A 12,482-nucleotide genomic window follows, 5' to 3' on the forward strand; every position below is an offset into this window, starting at 1 on the left:
CGCTTGACGGAGTTCATGATAAATCTCTGCGCATGCCCGCGTTCTTTAGAAATGCAACATTACTCAGTATGTGGCATCCATTTCGCCCTTATAGGTGTTACGGAGGGCTGTGTTGTGAATGGCTTCAGTATTCACTCTCATCTGATTGTCAGAGAGGATTTTAGGTGTTGTCGTAATTTGAGCTCGGAGCACTATGCCAACCTGCTCTTACCTTCATCAAGGCTGAGAGGTGGCGGCGTTCGATCAGCATGTGGTCAATTTGGTTGAATGTGGTCCTGTCTGGAGATGCCCATGTATGTTTGCGGACCGCGCTCCGCCCAAACCAGGTACTTCCAACAACCATTTCGTGCGATACTGCTAACTGAATAATCCGCAGTCTATTATCATTGGTATCCCTATGTAAGCTATGAGAGCCGACGTATCGCCTAAATACGGGTTCCGTCGCTACTTGACTGTTGAAATCTCCAAGTTTTGATATCATACTTGGAACAGGCTTCGAGAGTCTGCTCAACTGCCTCGTTGAAGGTATCCTTCTCCGACTCTACAGTCTCCTCTGTAGGGGCGTGGACGTTAATGAGGCTTATATTTCTAAATTTGCCCCACAAACGCAGTGCCTTTCGCTTATATTTTCAAAGCCGATAACAGCAGGTTTCATCTTCTGGCTGACTAAGAAACCTGCTTCGAGCACATGGTTTACTAGATGCCCGCTATAATATATGATGTAGTGGCTCTTCTCCAGGAAACCTGTCCCTATCGAGCGCATCTCTTGCACCGATGTTACATCAGCCTAATATTGGCTAGCTGGTGAGCAACATACGGTTTGTACAGGGACAGCACGTTCCATGAGAAAATGCGCAAATTTCTATTCTGTTGTCGTTGTAAAGTCGATGCTGTTCGAGGCTCCTTCTGTGGCTTCGTAACGTTGGTTTTCCGTGTAGGGTTGTCAACCGAACCCAACCCCCAACCTGGAGCACCAATTGGTAGAATTTGTCCCATCTGCAGTTTTTCATTAAGAAAGAACTCCCAGCAATCACCACGTGGAGGTGGAGATAGGATTTGGTAGTAGAGCTGTTGGTGTAGGTTCAGGAGGCGTTTTCCAGATTTTATTCCATCGTGGGTACTAATCCACGTTTCGCGCTTTGATTTATACTACCCATTGACCGCCAGTTCAGAAGGTAATTAATGAAGATAATTCCTTTCGGGTCTTTAAAAACATCCACCACAGCCTTATTCCACGACGATATTAGTTTTACCTTCTTTGAAGTTGGTTCACCAATCCAATCCAATTGTTTTGGCAGTTGTTTGCTTTCAGGTGTGTAATAATAACCACAAGTTTTATCCATAGTTATAAATCTACTTAAAAATTCGATACGATTTCGCTTGTAAACTGCCTGACGAAGCAAAAGTAGACAAAATAGATCTAGAATGATAAAAAAGTCAGTTAAGGGTAGACCGATGGCTCACTTAATCCGTATGGATGAGGATGATCCAGCCCAAAAAGTCGGTAAGGGATGAGATGGAACGATGACATAGGCCAGGAGACAAGGCAGTTTTTAGGGATATTGAATTGATGGACTTCGGCGCAAAACCGGGATGTCTGGAGTCCGTTATAAAGGCAAGCCTAGACCAGATACCGGTTGTTGCGCTGTTGATAATGTACTATATCTTAATCAGATCAGAAACTTTCCACCCGGCCCTCGAAAACACCAATAAAACCAAGTCCTGAGCGCTCGATTCCTCATGGCTGTTTTGTCTAAAATATGGAAATGCAATAACACCAACATCTCTCTGTGCTGTTATATCGGAGCAGCACATGGAAACTGCACGGAACTGTTACTCAAAATCTCCATTGTGTCATCAATCGAACTAACTACGTTAGTATACGGGCTGGGTGTCAGTATACGTATTAAAGAATAGGCGGAAGTGAAAATGAATAGGTCGCGCTGTACGAAAAGGCGCAACTTCATTACTGGCTATATCAAGAAATAGAATCCACAATCCCAGAAAAGCCGAGCTCAATGGGTTGCGATTAGCAGATCACTTAATCCGTATGGGTGTGGATGATTCAGTCCGGAAAGCGCAATATCTACGGTAGTAACAGAAGACGTGATAGACCATAACTCAGATGAAACGACGGCGTAGCCCAGGGGGCCAGATAGTTGTCGGGGATATCGAAGTGGTGGACGTCGGTGCAAAAATAGGATATCTATAGTTCCTTATTAAAGAAGACCGGATACTGGTTTTTGCGCCGTTGATGATGAAAGTCCTGGGGGTTTAACGTGAGTACCTGCCGTGTAGGCATAATCCCACCGTCCTCTTCGGACACGGATTGATTTTGGGACCACAATCAGAGCCCCGCCATGCAAGCACAGCGGTCCTGGTTTATACCGAGTGCAGGCTCAGCATTCACACCGTTGATGATGGTGGAAAGTAGCTTTCCAATTATTTTACGATCTCTGACAATGCCCGCAAGTCACACATCAGGAAGAAACTCATGGGATGGGGAGCCATTATCTTTGGATGTAACAAAATTTAAAAATCTATTTAGATTTTAGATGAAAACACACATTTGTCTTTCAACAGCATTTATTAAGTATCTAAAATATGGGAAAACATGAATATTTTTCTAAAAGAATTGCTAATAATAAGTAAACGGTACCAATTTAAAGTGAGTACAATTTAGTTGCTCCTGAAAATTAATAGTGTTATCGATAAACAAATTAAAACCTAATATGTAGCTGGTAATGATTTAACTGCAGCAAGTGGCTGGTGTAGGATCCAAGCCCGATCGCTTAGTGATATTCAGTCGTGTAAACTCCTCGGCCGTTGTTGGGTGAATACCGACGGTATTTAGTAAAATCTTTATCGTTACGCCAGACCTGAGTCAAAGTAAAAATGTAAATTTAGCACAATTAACACCAATGCTAAGTGATCCTATACTCACTTCATAGCTACGGCAAATCCCTGTATTACCTCACCAGCTACTGGACCCACATAATGCAACCCTACAATTCTTTGATCACCTGCTCGCTCGGCTACAGCTTTTAAGTAACAGTGTTTAACACTCTTCTGCGGGATGAAGAACTCAGTTGGCTTGTAGTAAGCGTGGTAGACTTCGACGTTTTCTTCACCGAATTTAGCAATGGCTGCCTCCTCGCTAAGTCCAACACACGCATATTCCAGAGGGCTGAATACAGTGGTGGCCACATCCATATAATCCATGATTTGTGTTGAGTTTGTAAAGATTCTACGGGCGAGCAATCGTCCAGCGAGAATTGCCACCGGTGTCAACTCGGGCCTTCCGTGAATAATATCACCAACAGCGTAGATATGTGGAATATTGGTTCGCTCGTGATCGTCCACGATGATTTTTTTCTCTTCATCATGTTTCTGAACTCCAGCATTTTCAAGCTTTAAATCATCAACCAAACCATCACGACCGATCGCCCACAAAACGGTATCAAACTCTTCGCACAACTGATCGGTACCTTCAGTTTGCATGTATTTCACAAGATATTTTCCACTTTCCAATTTTTCAACGGATTTCGGGATGCATTGATTAAGGAATCGAATTCCTTTCTCTTCCATCGCCATCTTCACTAGGTTGGCCATTTGTTGATCGAAACCTCGTAACGGAACAGAGCGGACCATCACAGTTGCTTCGTAACCTAATCCATTGAGGAAGCCAGCGCACTCCAATCCAATGTCTAATGAAGAGCGATCATCAATATGCACATAAATTTAGCCACAATTCAGCATCTACTTACATCCAGCACCAACGATAAGGGTCTTGCCAGGCTCCTTGTCTAAACTGAAGATATCATCACTAGTTATACCATATTCTACAGCACCAGGAATATTAGGGTAGCGTGGACGTCCGCCGACAGCGATGACAACATTTTTCGTTTTTAGCTCGCGTTCCGATTTATTTTTCATTGTTGCGATGATCGTATGGGGATCCTTGAATGAACCTAAACCGTTTATATATTCAACTTTCCTAGAAAATGTGGTAACATGAGTTTACACTAATTCATTGAAAATAACATGAATTTTATTACTTATCCCTAAGATCAACGCGGGTCACCCAATTCACCGACTTAACGTGATTTTGAACGGCCTGGGTCAGTTCGTTCCAATCGGGTTTGACTTCCTGCGCATTAAGTTTCCACCCATATGATGAAGATTCCTGCAAGGGTTCACGGTTAATTAGTAACAAGTTATGGTAAAATACGCTTTCTGTTGACTTACATGAATGGCTTCACCTAACAACGCGGCTTGGTGCATGAGTTTCTTTGGTATACAACCTACATTCACGCAAGTTCCACCAAGTCCCCATGATGTTCCGATGGGTGTAGGTTTCACGAAATCTAAAACAGCCACTTTTGCACCATGTTGTACCGCTTCTTTGGCACAAGCTAAGCCACCCGATCCACCACCAAGAACGACTAAGTCGTAATCGTATCCTTCTGAAAAGACAATGGCAAAAATTCCAATGATATAAGCTGAAAATTGTGCCTCTAAGCGAAGTAAGATAGCGGGACTTTGGAAAGTACACCGCTCCCTCCTGCGTCAAAGTGCTTTTGTACTGTTTGTTTCTTTTGGCCGGGGCGTCGGATTCTGACAGGTTTTTGGCTGTAAGATTTCGATCCAGGTTAATGAGGACTCCTGGTATTTTGGAGAAGGATGATTTCTACGAGCAATTGCACGTAGTTCAAGAGAGGCTTCCTAAAAGTGACATTGTGATCGTTATAGATGATCTGAATGCCAAGATGGGCTCTGAAAACACCTTGCTCCGGCATGTGATGGGAGAATCTAAGCTTGGCGGTCGTAACGATAATGGTGAGAGGTTTGCTGATTTCTGCTGCTTCCACCGCCTTGACACTGGTGGCACATTGTTCGAACACAGAGCTTATCATAAGGTCAGTTGACCGACACTGTACGAGCAGTAGATTTAGGAGTTGTCTTCTGAATGTGCGTAACAAGAGAGACGTTGACACCTCCTCCTTTTCGGCCTCGAAAAGGATCATTTGATGGTCGGTTACCTTCGTTTGCAAGTTGCGTCCGAAACTTCAGACGGTTGGAGAGCTGCAACCTCAAGCTGTCGCTTGATACTCTGAGAACTATCTTACTGATCAAATGGCAGATACACGAAGTAACCCGCTTGAGAATATCGATGAGTCTTGTGCCGCCATAAAAATGCTCTTTTCTCGGGTACTACGCGGTTTGTTAACCACATCCCGAAGGAGCGGCATAAGACCCAGCTGACTGCAGAATCGTGGAAGAGATTTAAGGTTCTATTGACCGCTACGAGCAATGGAGGGCGTGTCGCGTTCGAACTCCAAAACCGTAACAAAAAGGAATCTGCTATTGCGTCAATCAAGGAAGCGGACGATGCCGCAGAACGCAATGATTTCAGAAGAGTAAATAGCATCACAAAAGAACTTACATATGGTCACAAACTTTTCAATGGTCCTGTGAATGATCCAATATCACGAGCAACTGAAGAAATGGAAGGAAAACTTCAGCACGATTCTTAACTGTATCACATCCGGTGAAGCTCCCCGTCTTGTGAATGAAATGGCTCGTCACCGTAAAATACGGATACGGAATTTTCCTCCAAAGAGAAATCAATTCGGCCATCAATGCATTCAAACGTAAAGTCGCTAGGCGACGGTCTGGAGATCCCGTCATACGAAAATTTTGGGAATCCGAGACCTTGCCCAGAGAGTGGTATAAGAGGACGATCGTTAAGATTCCAAAGAAGGGCACCCCTTTGGAGTGTGCCAATTGAAGGGGTATCTGCGTGCTCTCTGGCGTTACAGAAATAATATCTAAAATAATCCTGGAGCGCATAAAAAAACATCTCGAATACTTGATCGACAAAAATAATAATAATAATAATAATCGTTGGCGCAACAATCCATGTTGGATCAGGGCCTTGAAGTGTGTTAGAGCACTTCATTCAAGACCGTAACGGTACACTAGGAGGCAATGTGGTCAGCATTGCGCTCGCCCGAGATTATTACCCTGATTTAACTCAGGTACTCATTCACAGCTGAGTCGACTGGTATCCGACGTCAAATCACGATACAAATTCCACTGCCACCAGTGAGATTTGAACCGCGACCTTCCGTACGACAGCCTTGTGCTCTAACCACTCAGCTATCCGGACACTCCGGACACATCCTAAATAGCACATATAAATTCCTCTGTTTCACCAAAGAGCTCCCCAGCACACAGCCATCTGTTCGACAAATGGCTGCCAAAGACAATTCACGCTTTTACCGTGCATTCATTCCGTTCATAAATCCGCCCTTGGTCTGACTTCACCCTACTCAGAGGACTGAAAGATCCTAAGTCAAGGAGAGTCAGCACACAGTCTGCCTTACAAATAACCGCATGCAAGGAACTTGCCTACACTTTGCTGTAAAAATAAGCGCACAGCGAATCGACTTGGCGGTGATTTTGTGCCGCCACATCCACCACATCCCTACCTCCGATGTCACGAAGCAAGTTCATCCGTTCCACGGCAGAGTTTGGATGATGCATTCGTAGTTTGGGCATAATAGTCCGTATCCCCCGCTGGACGTTTTCCAAATCGAGTTTCGTTCAAAATATTCCGAATGCACACGCCAGTCAAGGTAGCGCAAATACATTCAGTGCTCTTAGTTTATTCTTGTGCTGAAGATGTTCATTATTCGCAACAGACTTCTATGGTGGTCATCAGCACCAGCACACAGCTCGAGGTCATTTAAGTACATCCAGTATGTCAGCTCGCACTTACCACGTAGGCCATATTTAATTGCAAAACCATGCCTTTAGCATCATTCAGTAGCTATGAAAGGTGGTTCAGTGCCATGTAAAATCAGAGGGGACTCAACGAATCCCCCTGGAAGATGCCTCTTCGTATATGGATAGACTCTGAAGTATTGGCACCGTCAGATAAACGTACTGATAATAAGGTGGTATGCCACCCTTCCAGGACTGTCGCCAAAAATTTTATTAGTTTCGGATCAATGCGGTACAGACGTAGGGCATCGTTATCGTTATTATTATTATTGTGCGGAGGGTGTGAAAGAATTCATTGGACTATGACATCTTTCCTCGTACAACTCAACTGTTAATGACATGTGTTTGCTCTTTCACCATGTCATGGACCTTGGCCATATGGCTCGGAATTTGAAACTGAAGATAACACCAACAAAAACAAAATTCCCAGTCCCAGGTATAAGACATTTACCAGCGTACACAGTCGGTTGGCACACAGTATAAATGAGGTCATGAGTCGGCCGGAGGAATTTCCACCTTTCCTCACTGCGGGAATTAACTACCTTAAGATGGACATGGTGTAGGACCCCGCAGAAACAAGACCCATTACTTGCTTACCAACCCTCTATAAATTTATACCGTCCATTATTAGTGGAAGGATCAATGCGCAACTCGAGACCAACAACATTCTCTCCGAGGAGCAGAAGGGCTGCCGAGTTGGGTCAAGGGGTTGTAAAGAGCAACTCATTATCGACTCGGTAGTTGTAGGACAAGCAACTAGAGGCCAAAGAAACCTCTTTAGTTGCTATATCGATTATGCCAAGGCTTTTGGTAGCGTCCCGTATACCTGGCTAATCGATATCCTACATCTGTATCGCATTCTTCTTTTTCTTCAGCCTTTGTCCCGTTCACAAGCGGGGTCGGCTCGTCGTGATCGGCTTCGCCATTTGGCTCTATCGAATGCCTGATCTGGGTGCAATCTCGAGGCTTTCAAATCCCCATCCAGCGTATCAAGCCACCCACCATAACGATCGCGGATATCCTCATTTCGGATGTGATCTAAACGTGTCACGCCACTAGTCCAACGTAACATCTTCGTCTCCATTACCGCAAGACGCCGTTCATTGTCTTTTATGGTCGGCCAACACTCAGAACCATAGAGAGCGACTGGACGGACGACATTGCGGTAAATTTTAGATCCGAAACTAATAAAGTTTTTGGCGACAGCCATGGAAGGGTGGCATACCACCTTATCAGTGCATACATCTGAGGGTGCTAATACCTCAGAGCCCATCCGTATACAGAGGAGCATCTTCCAAGGGGATTCGTTGAGTCCCCTTTGGTTTTGCATTATACTGAACCCCTTTCATGGCTACTGAATGATGGTAGAGGGCATGGTTTTGCAATTAAATATGGCCTACGTGCTAAGTGGGAATTGACACATTTGATGTACTTAGATGACATCAAGTTGTATGCTGGAACTGACGACCATCTTAGAAGTCTGTTACGAATAATACACATGTTCAGCCGTGATATTCGGATGGAGTTTGGATTAGACAAGTGTCGAATCCAAGCCATCCGAAAAGGGCATCCACATCGAAGCTATGACCGAGACATACTTCTACAAGTACCTAAGAAGTCTGCAAGGAACCCATTCTCGAGTTGGTGATCTGAAGGATACTCTGCTGTTCGAATTCTTGCGACGTGTAAAGCTGGTACTGAAATCGCATCTCTCGGGGAAGAATAAAATAAGTCCCGTGAATATATTCGCTATCCCTTCACAGGCTTATGCATTCGGAATATTGCCGTGAACGAAGACCGATCTGGAAAATGCGGCGGATACGGACACCTATGTCCAAATTCCGAATGCATCATCCAAACTCTGCCGTGGAGTGGATGAACCCGTGACTTCGGGGTTAGGGGCGTGGTTGACGTGACGGCACAACATCATCGCCAAGTCGACTCGCTGCGCGCTTATTTTTACAGCAAAGAGCATGCGAGTTCCTTAAGGCAGACTGTGGGCGAACTCCACTTAAGTTGAAGGATCGATCTTTCAATCCTCTGAGTGGGATGAAGTCGGTTCAAGGGCGGATCAATGAATGGAAGTCGAAGTCAATGCACTGTAAACACGTGAATTGTCTTTGACAGCCATTTGTCGATTTGCATTTATCGAACAGATGGCTGTGTGCTGGGGAGCTCTTTGGTGAGACGGAGGGGTTCATGTGTGCCATTCAGGACCGCATAGTCGCCACCCAAACTTATAACAAGTCGGGAAACCGGAAGCTGGACGCTTCAGGTACGAAAGGTTTTGTGTATTTCTTAGTACGTAGCACGTAATATATCCATATATTATGTGAGAGTATCCACTTTCGGGTGATATTGACATTCATAGTCTTCAATTTTCAAAGAAGCAACAAATTTGAGGTATTATAACTTTGTTAGTAATAGCGCGATTTCCACCAAACTTTGTAGGATCACGCTCTATATTATAGCCTATATCACTGCAAAATTTCATGGTACTAGGATGAACTTAAGGGGGGTTTCCAACCAGTTACAAAAAATTGTAGTAATATACTATTATTAACTTTATTTAAACAGATATCGGCATGGAAGGTATTTCGGAGCCCAGGCACCATATAGTGGCAGCCTCCTGATTTTTTTCAGATTTTTCGGTTTGGTAGTTTCTGAGAATGGCCCCCTTAAAGAAGTGATCACTTTCAACCCCCCGTGCTCCCCACCCTTCCAACGAATGTCAAAACTAAGATAAAGTACTAATCGAGACCTTTAATTTGATACCCCACATGACTATATTTGATGAAAAAAAATTTTACACCCCCCTTTTGCATGTATGGGGACCCCCCTTAAATTCGACATAAAAGGATGTAATTCACTGTATGCGTGAGCGTTCACAGTTCCCACCTTTCTAGCAAATTTGGTGTCAATCGCTATAACCGTCTCCGAGAAAAATGCGTGTGACGGACAGACAGACAGACAGACAGACAGTAAACCGATTTTAATAAGGTTTTGTGTTTACACAAATCATGAAAGAACGGGTGGAGAACGACCAGTGCAGAATATGTGGTTCGGCGTTAGAGACGTTGGACCATCTCATTTCTGGCTGTACTGTTGTGGCACCGGTGCAATACATCACCAGGCATAATGCTGTATGAAAGGTTATCCATGAAAACCTTGCATACAGGCTGATCACGTGAACATATCCGGTTTACCGCTATGAGCCGCAAGCAGTCCTTGATACTTCTGCTTGCAAGTTCTGACTGATCGCCATACACCACATAACAAGCCTGACGTACTGTTAGTTGTCAAGACGGGTCGCTCCGCATATATAATTGATGTTGCTATCCCCCATAACAGCAACACCGAACGGAAATACGTGGAGAAGAATGTGAACTATCAAAACTATCCCCTTAAACTTAATGAAAAACGATGTAATTTACCTCCATTTTGACCCTTTACTCGCCCATTTTGCAATTTATGTCGAAACTAGAATCAGCTTGTGAAAACACTAATTGATACCTTTCATTGAACATCCTATCATACACAGATAATGTATCCCTAGATGAAAAAAAATGTTTACGTCCCCCCTTTGCATGTATGGGGAGCCGCTCTTTAAAATGCACTGAATTCGTGGTACTCCATAGTTCCCATATGTACAGTAAATCTCGTTTAAATCAATGCAGCCGTTTTGGAGAAAACTGTTTGCAACAGACAGACGGACCGTAAACCGGAAAAGTTTGGTTTTACAGAAAAGCTTAAAAAGGATTATGTTAAATTTCACACCATCTAACGATGGGTCAACTGCCTACTGAATCGACATGAGAAAATTAGGATAATTACAAAAAGCATCAACCCTTCTGAATCGGTCAGCTGTTTCCCCATAAAAGATATTAATTCAATCAGGATATGGTTAACCTTCAGTCAGCTTAAAGCCATACAAAGACTCGCCTACAGCTCTACAAATTCATATCCCCCTATGTTATTCAGGCCTTGGCTAACTGCAACATATATACATAGACAGTTAGACGCTAATGTGAACCGATGGATAATAGAATAAAATAATTACTAGTTGCAATAAATAATTGACAAGATTCCGTAATAAACCACAATGGAAATTATTACGACGAAATGTACGCCCTACAATAACGCTAAGTGTTTTTTATCACGTTCCAGGCATTGAATCGAAACATGGCTTACACAAATATAATACATGACGTCAACAATACGGAATGAAAGTGTATATTTTGCAGTCATGTTGATTATTGCGTACGTTATCCGCCTTATCTAAACGCTTAGTATACGCGTCGATGAAAGGCATCACTGTACCAGGTTGCATCTAATTGAAAAGTTGCAATGTTGCCATTATCACGTTAGTACATCATACATACATCTTCCATTTGTTTAACCCGAAACATACTTGGCCACTATGGTTAATTGGAGCATTTTCTCCAATCGTGTTGATTGCTTATTCGCTCGTCATATAATTACAGAGAATCGGGTTTTATATGTGGACCGCTTATCTGCTAATCACAAGTACGTAGCTTAGCAATAAAATATGAAGTACTTGTTATAACCTAGCAACAAATTGGAAGTAGGTTGGGGCAATTTCAAAAATGTCAATACCAATCTTATGTGCATTAAGTATTGAATGCCTAAATCCAGGGTCAACTAAAGTAAGGGGCTTGAAGATAGATATCAATCAACAAGTATGGTCTGTAATGCGGAAATTCAAAGCATGGATTTGTGGTATAAACTATTTCTACACTAAAGAGAATGTAATTTGAGGGGACTACCAAGCGAGTAAGGGTTTTAGAAGGTTCAAGCCAACTTTATTTTAATCTGCTTTATCACATTCTGTTATAAAGTCTTTTATTCATATGCAAACCCTTGAAAATAAATAGATAATTATTGAGTATTAATAGTTTTCAACCGATAAAGCCTCAGCTCATAACAACACCAACATTCAAGCTATAGGGATCGTCAGTTTCTGGAAGAAAACTAGATTTTCAAGTTATTACACAGTGAATGAATGGAGAGAGAATATATTAATTTCAAGCTAAACGTAATGAATACCAAATAGCGGCTCGGGTGCACATCAGTTTCGCATCAATTTACTTCTCGCTATGATGTAATGCAAGAATTCGATATAGATACAGATCATACAAGCTATTTTCGAGAGGTGGAGTTAACACGAAGTCTCTAATGAAAGAACCCTCCGAAATAATCAAAAGTTAATCGTTACCTTCTGGATGCCAAGGGCCAATTTGGTCTGTTCCCAATTGCGGATGAAGGAGAATAAAAATCCTATTTCATTCTTGATTCACTCAATTTAGGCAAGGTGCGTTCATCGTATTGTGCTCTCTACACACTACAATGCGGCATTCTCCCCAAGGTCAACTCAGACAATAGAAACAAATTTGGAAGGCGAATTTTAATTCGCCAAACAACAATCCTAATATGATTGCTCGCTTTAAATAGCTTCATGAAAATATAATAACAATACAACGGAGCGTTTAAGTGGAAACCTAAATTGCATTTTACTAAAAAAAAATCCTAAAAGTGTAAATAATTTCCACAAAATACTAAGCGACCTACAGGATTCTGCAGAAAGTTTTAAATTAGACTTATTATTAAAGATAAGGGGACAAAATTTGGAAGGAGGTACCACACATGATAGAATTGAAATAAGAAAGGAAAAC

At 42.7% G+C, this 12,482-nt stretch overlaps 1 protein-coding gene across 2 annotated transcripts in view; it reads right to left on the reverse strand.

The window, feature by feature from the left end:
* Nucleotides 1-2,568: 2,568 nt before the first annotated feature.
* The window catches only part of LOC119658295 (thioredoxin reductase 1, mitochondrial-like), a 19,743-nt gene continuing 9,829 nt past the window's right edge, over nt 2,569-12,482 (reverse strand). For both annotated transcript variants that reach the window (XM_038065593.1, XM_038065592.1), the window contains exons 2-6: nt 4,249-4,466; nt 4,059-4,186; nt 3,768-3,997; nt 2,945-3,707; nt 2,569-2,879 (exon numbers count right to left, since the gene is read on the reverse strand). In XM_038065593.1, coding sequence (XP_037921521.1) covers nt 2,750-2,879; nt 2,945-3,707; nt 3,768-3,997; nt 4,059-4,186; nt 4,249-4,466 — 1,469 coding nt within the window. In that variant the 3' untranslated portion in view covers nt 2,569-2,749. The remainder of the gene's footprint in view (nt 2,880-2,944; nt 3,708-3,767; nt 3,998-4,058; nt 4,187-4,248; nt 4,467-12,482) is intronic.

This window comes from Hermetia illucens, chromosome 5 (genome assembly GCF_905115235.1).
Source record: "Hermetia illucens chromosome 5, iHerIll2.2.curated.20191125, whole genome shotgun sequence".
Classification (NCBI taxonomy): Eukaryota; Metazoa; Arthropoda; class Insecta; order Diptera; family Stratiomyidae; genus Hermetia; species Hermetia illucens.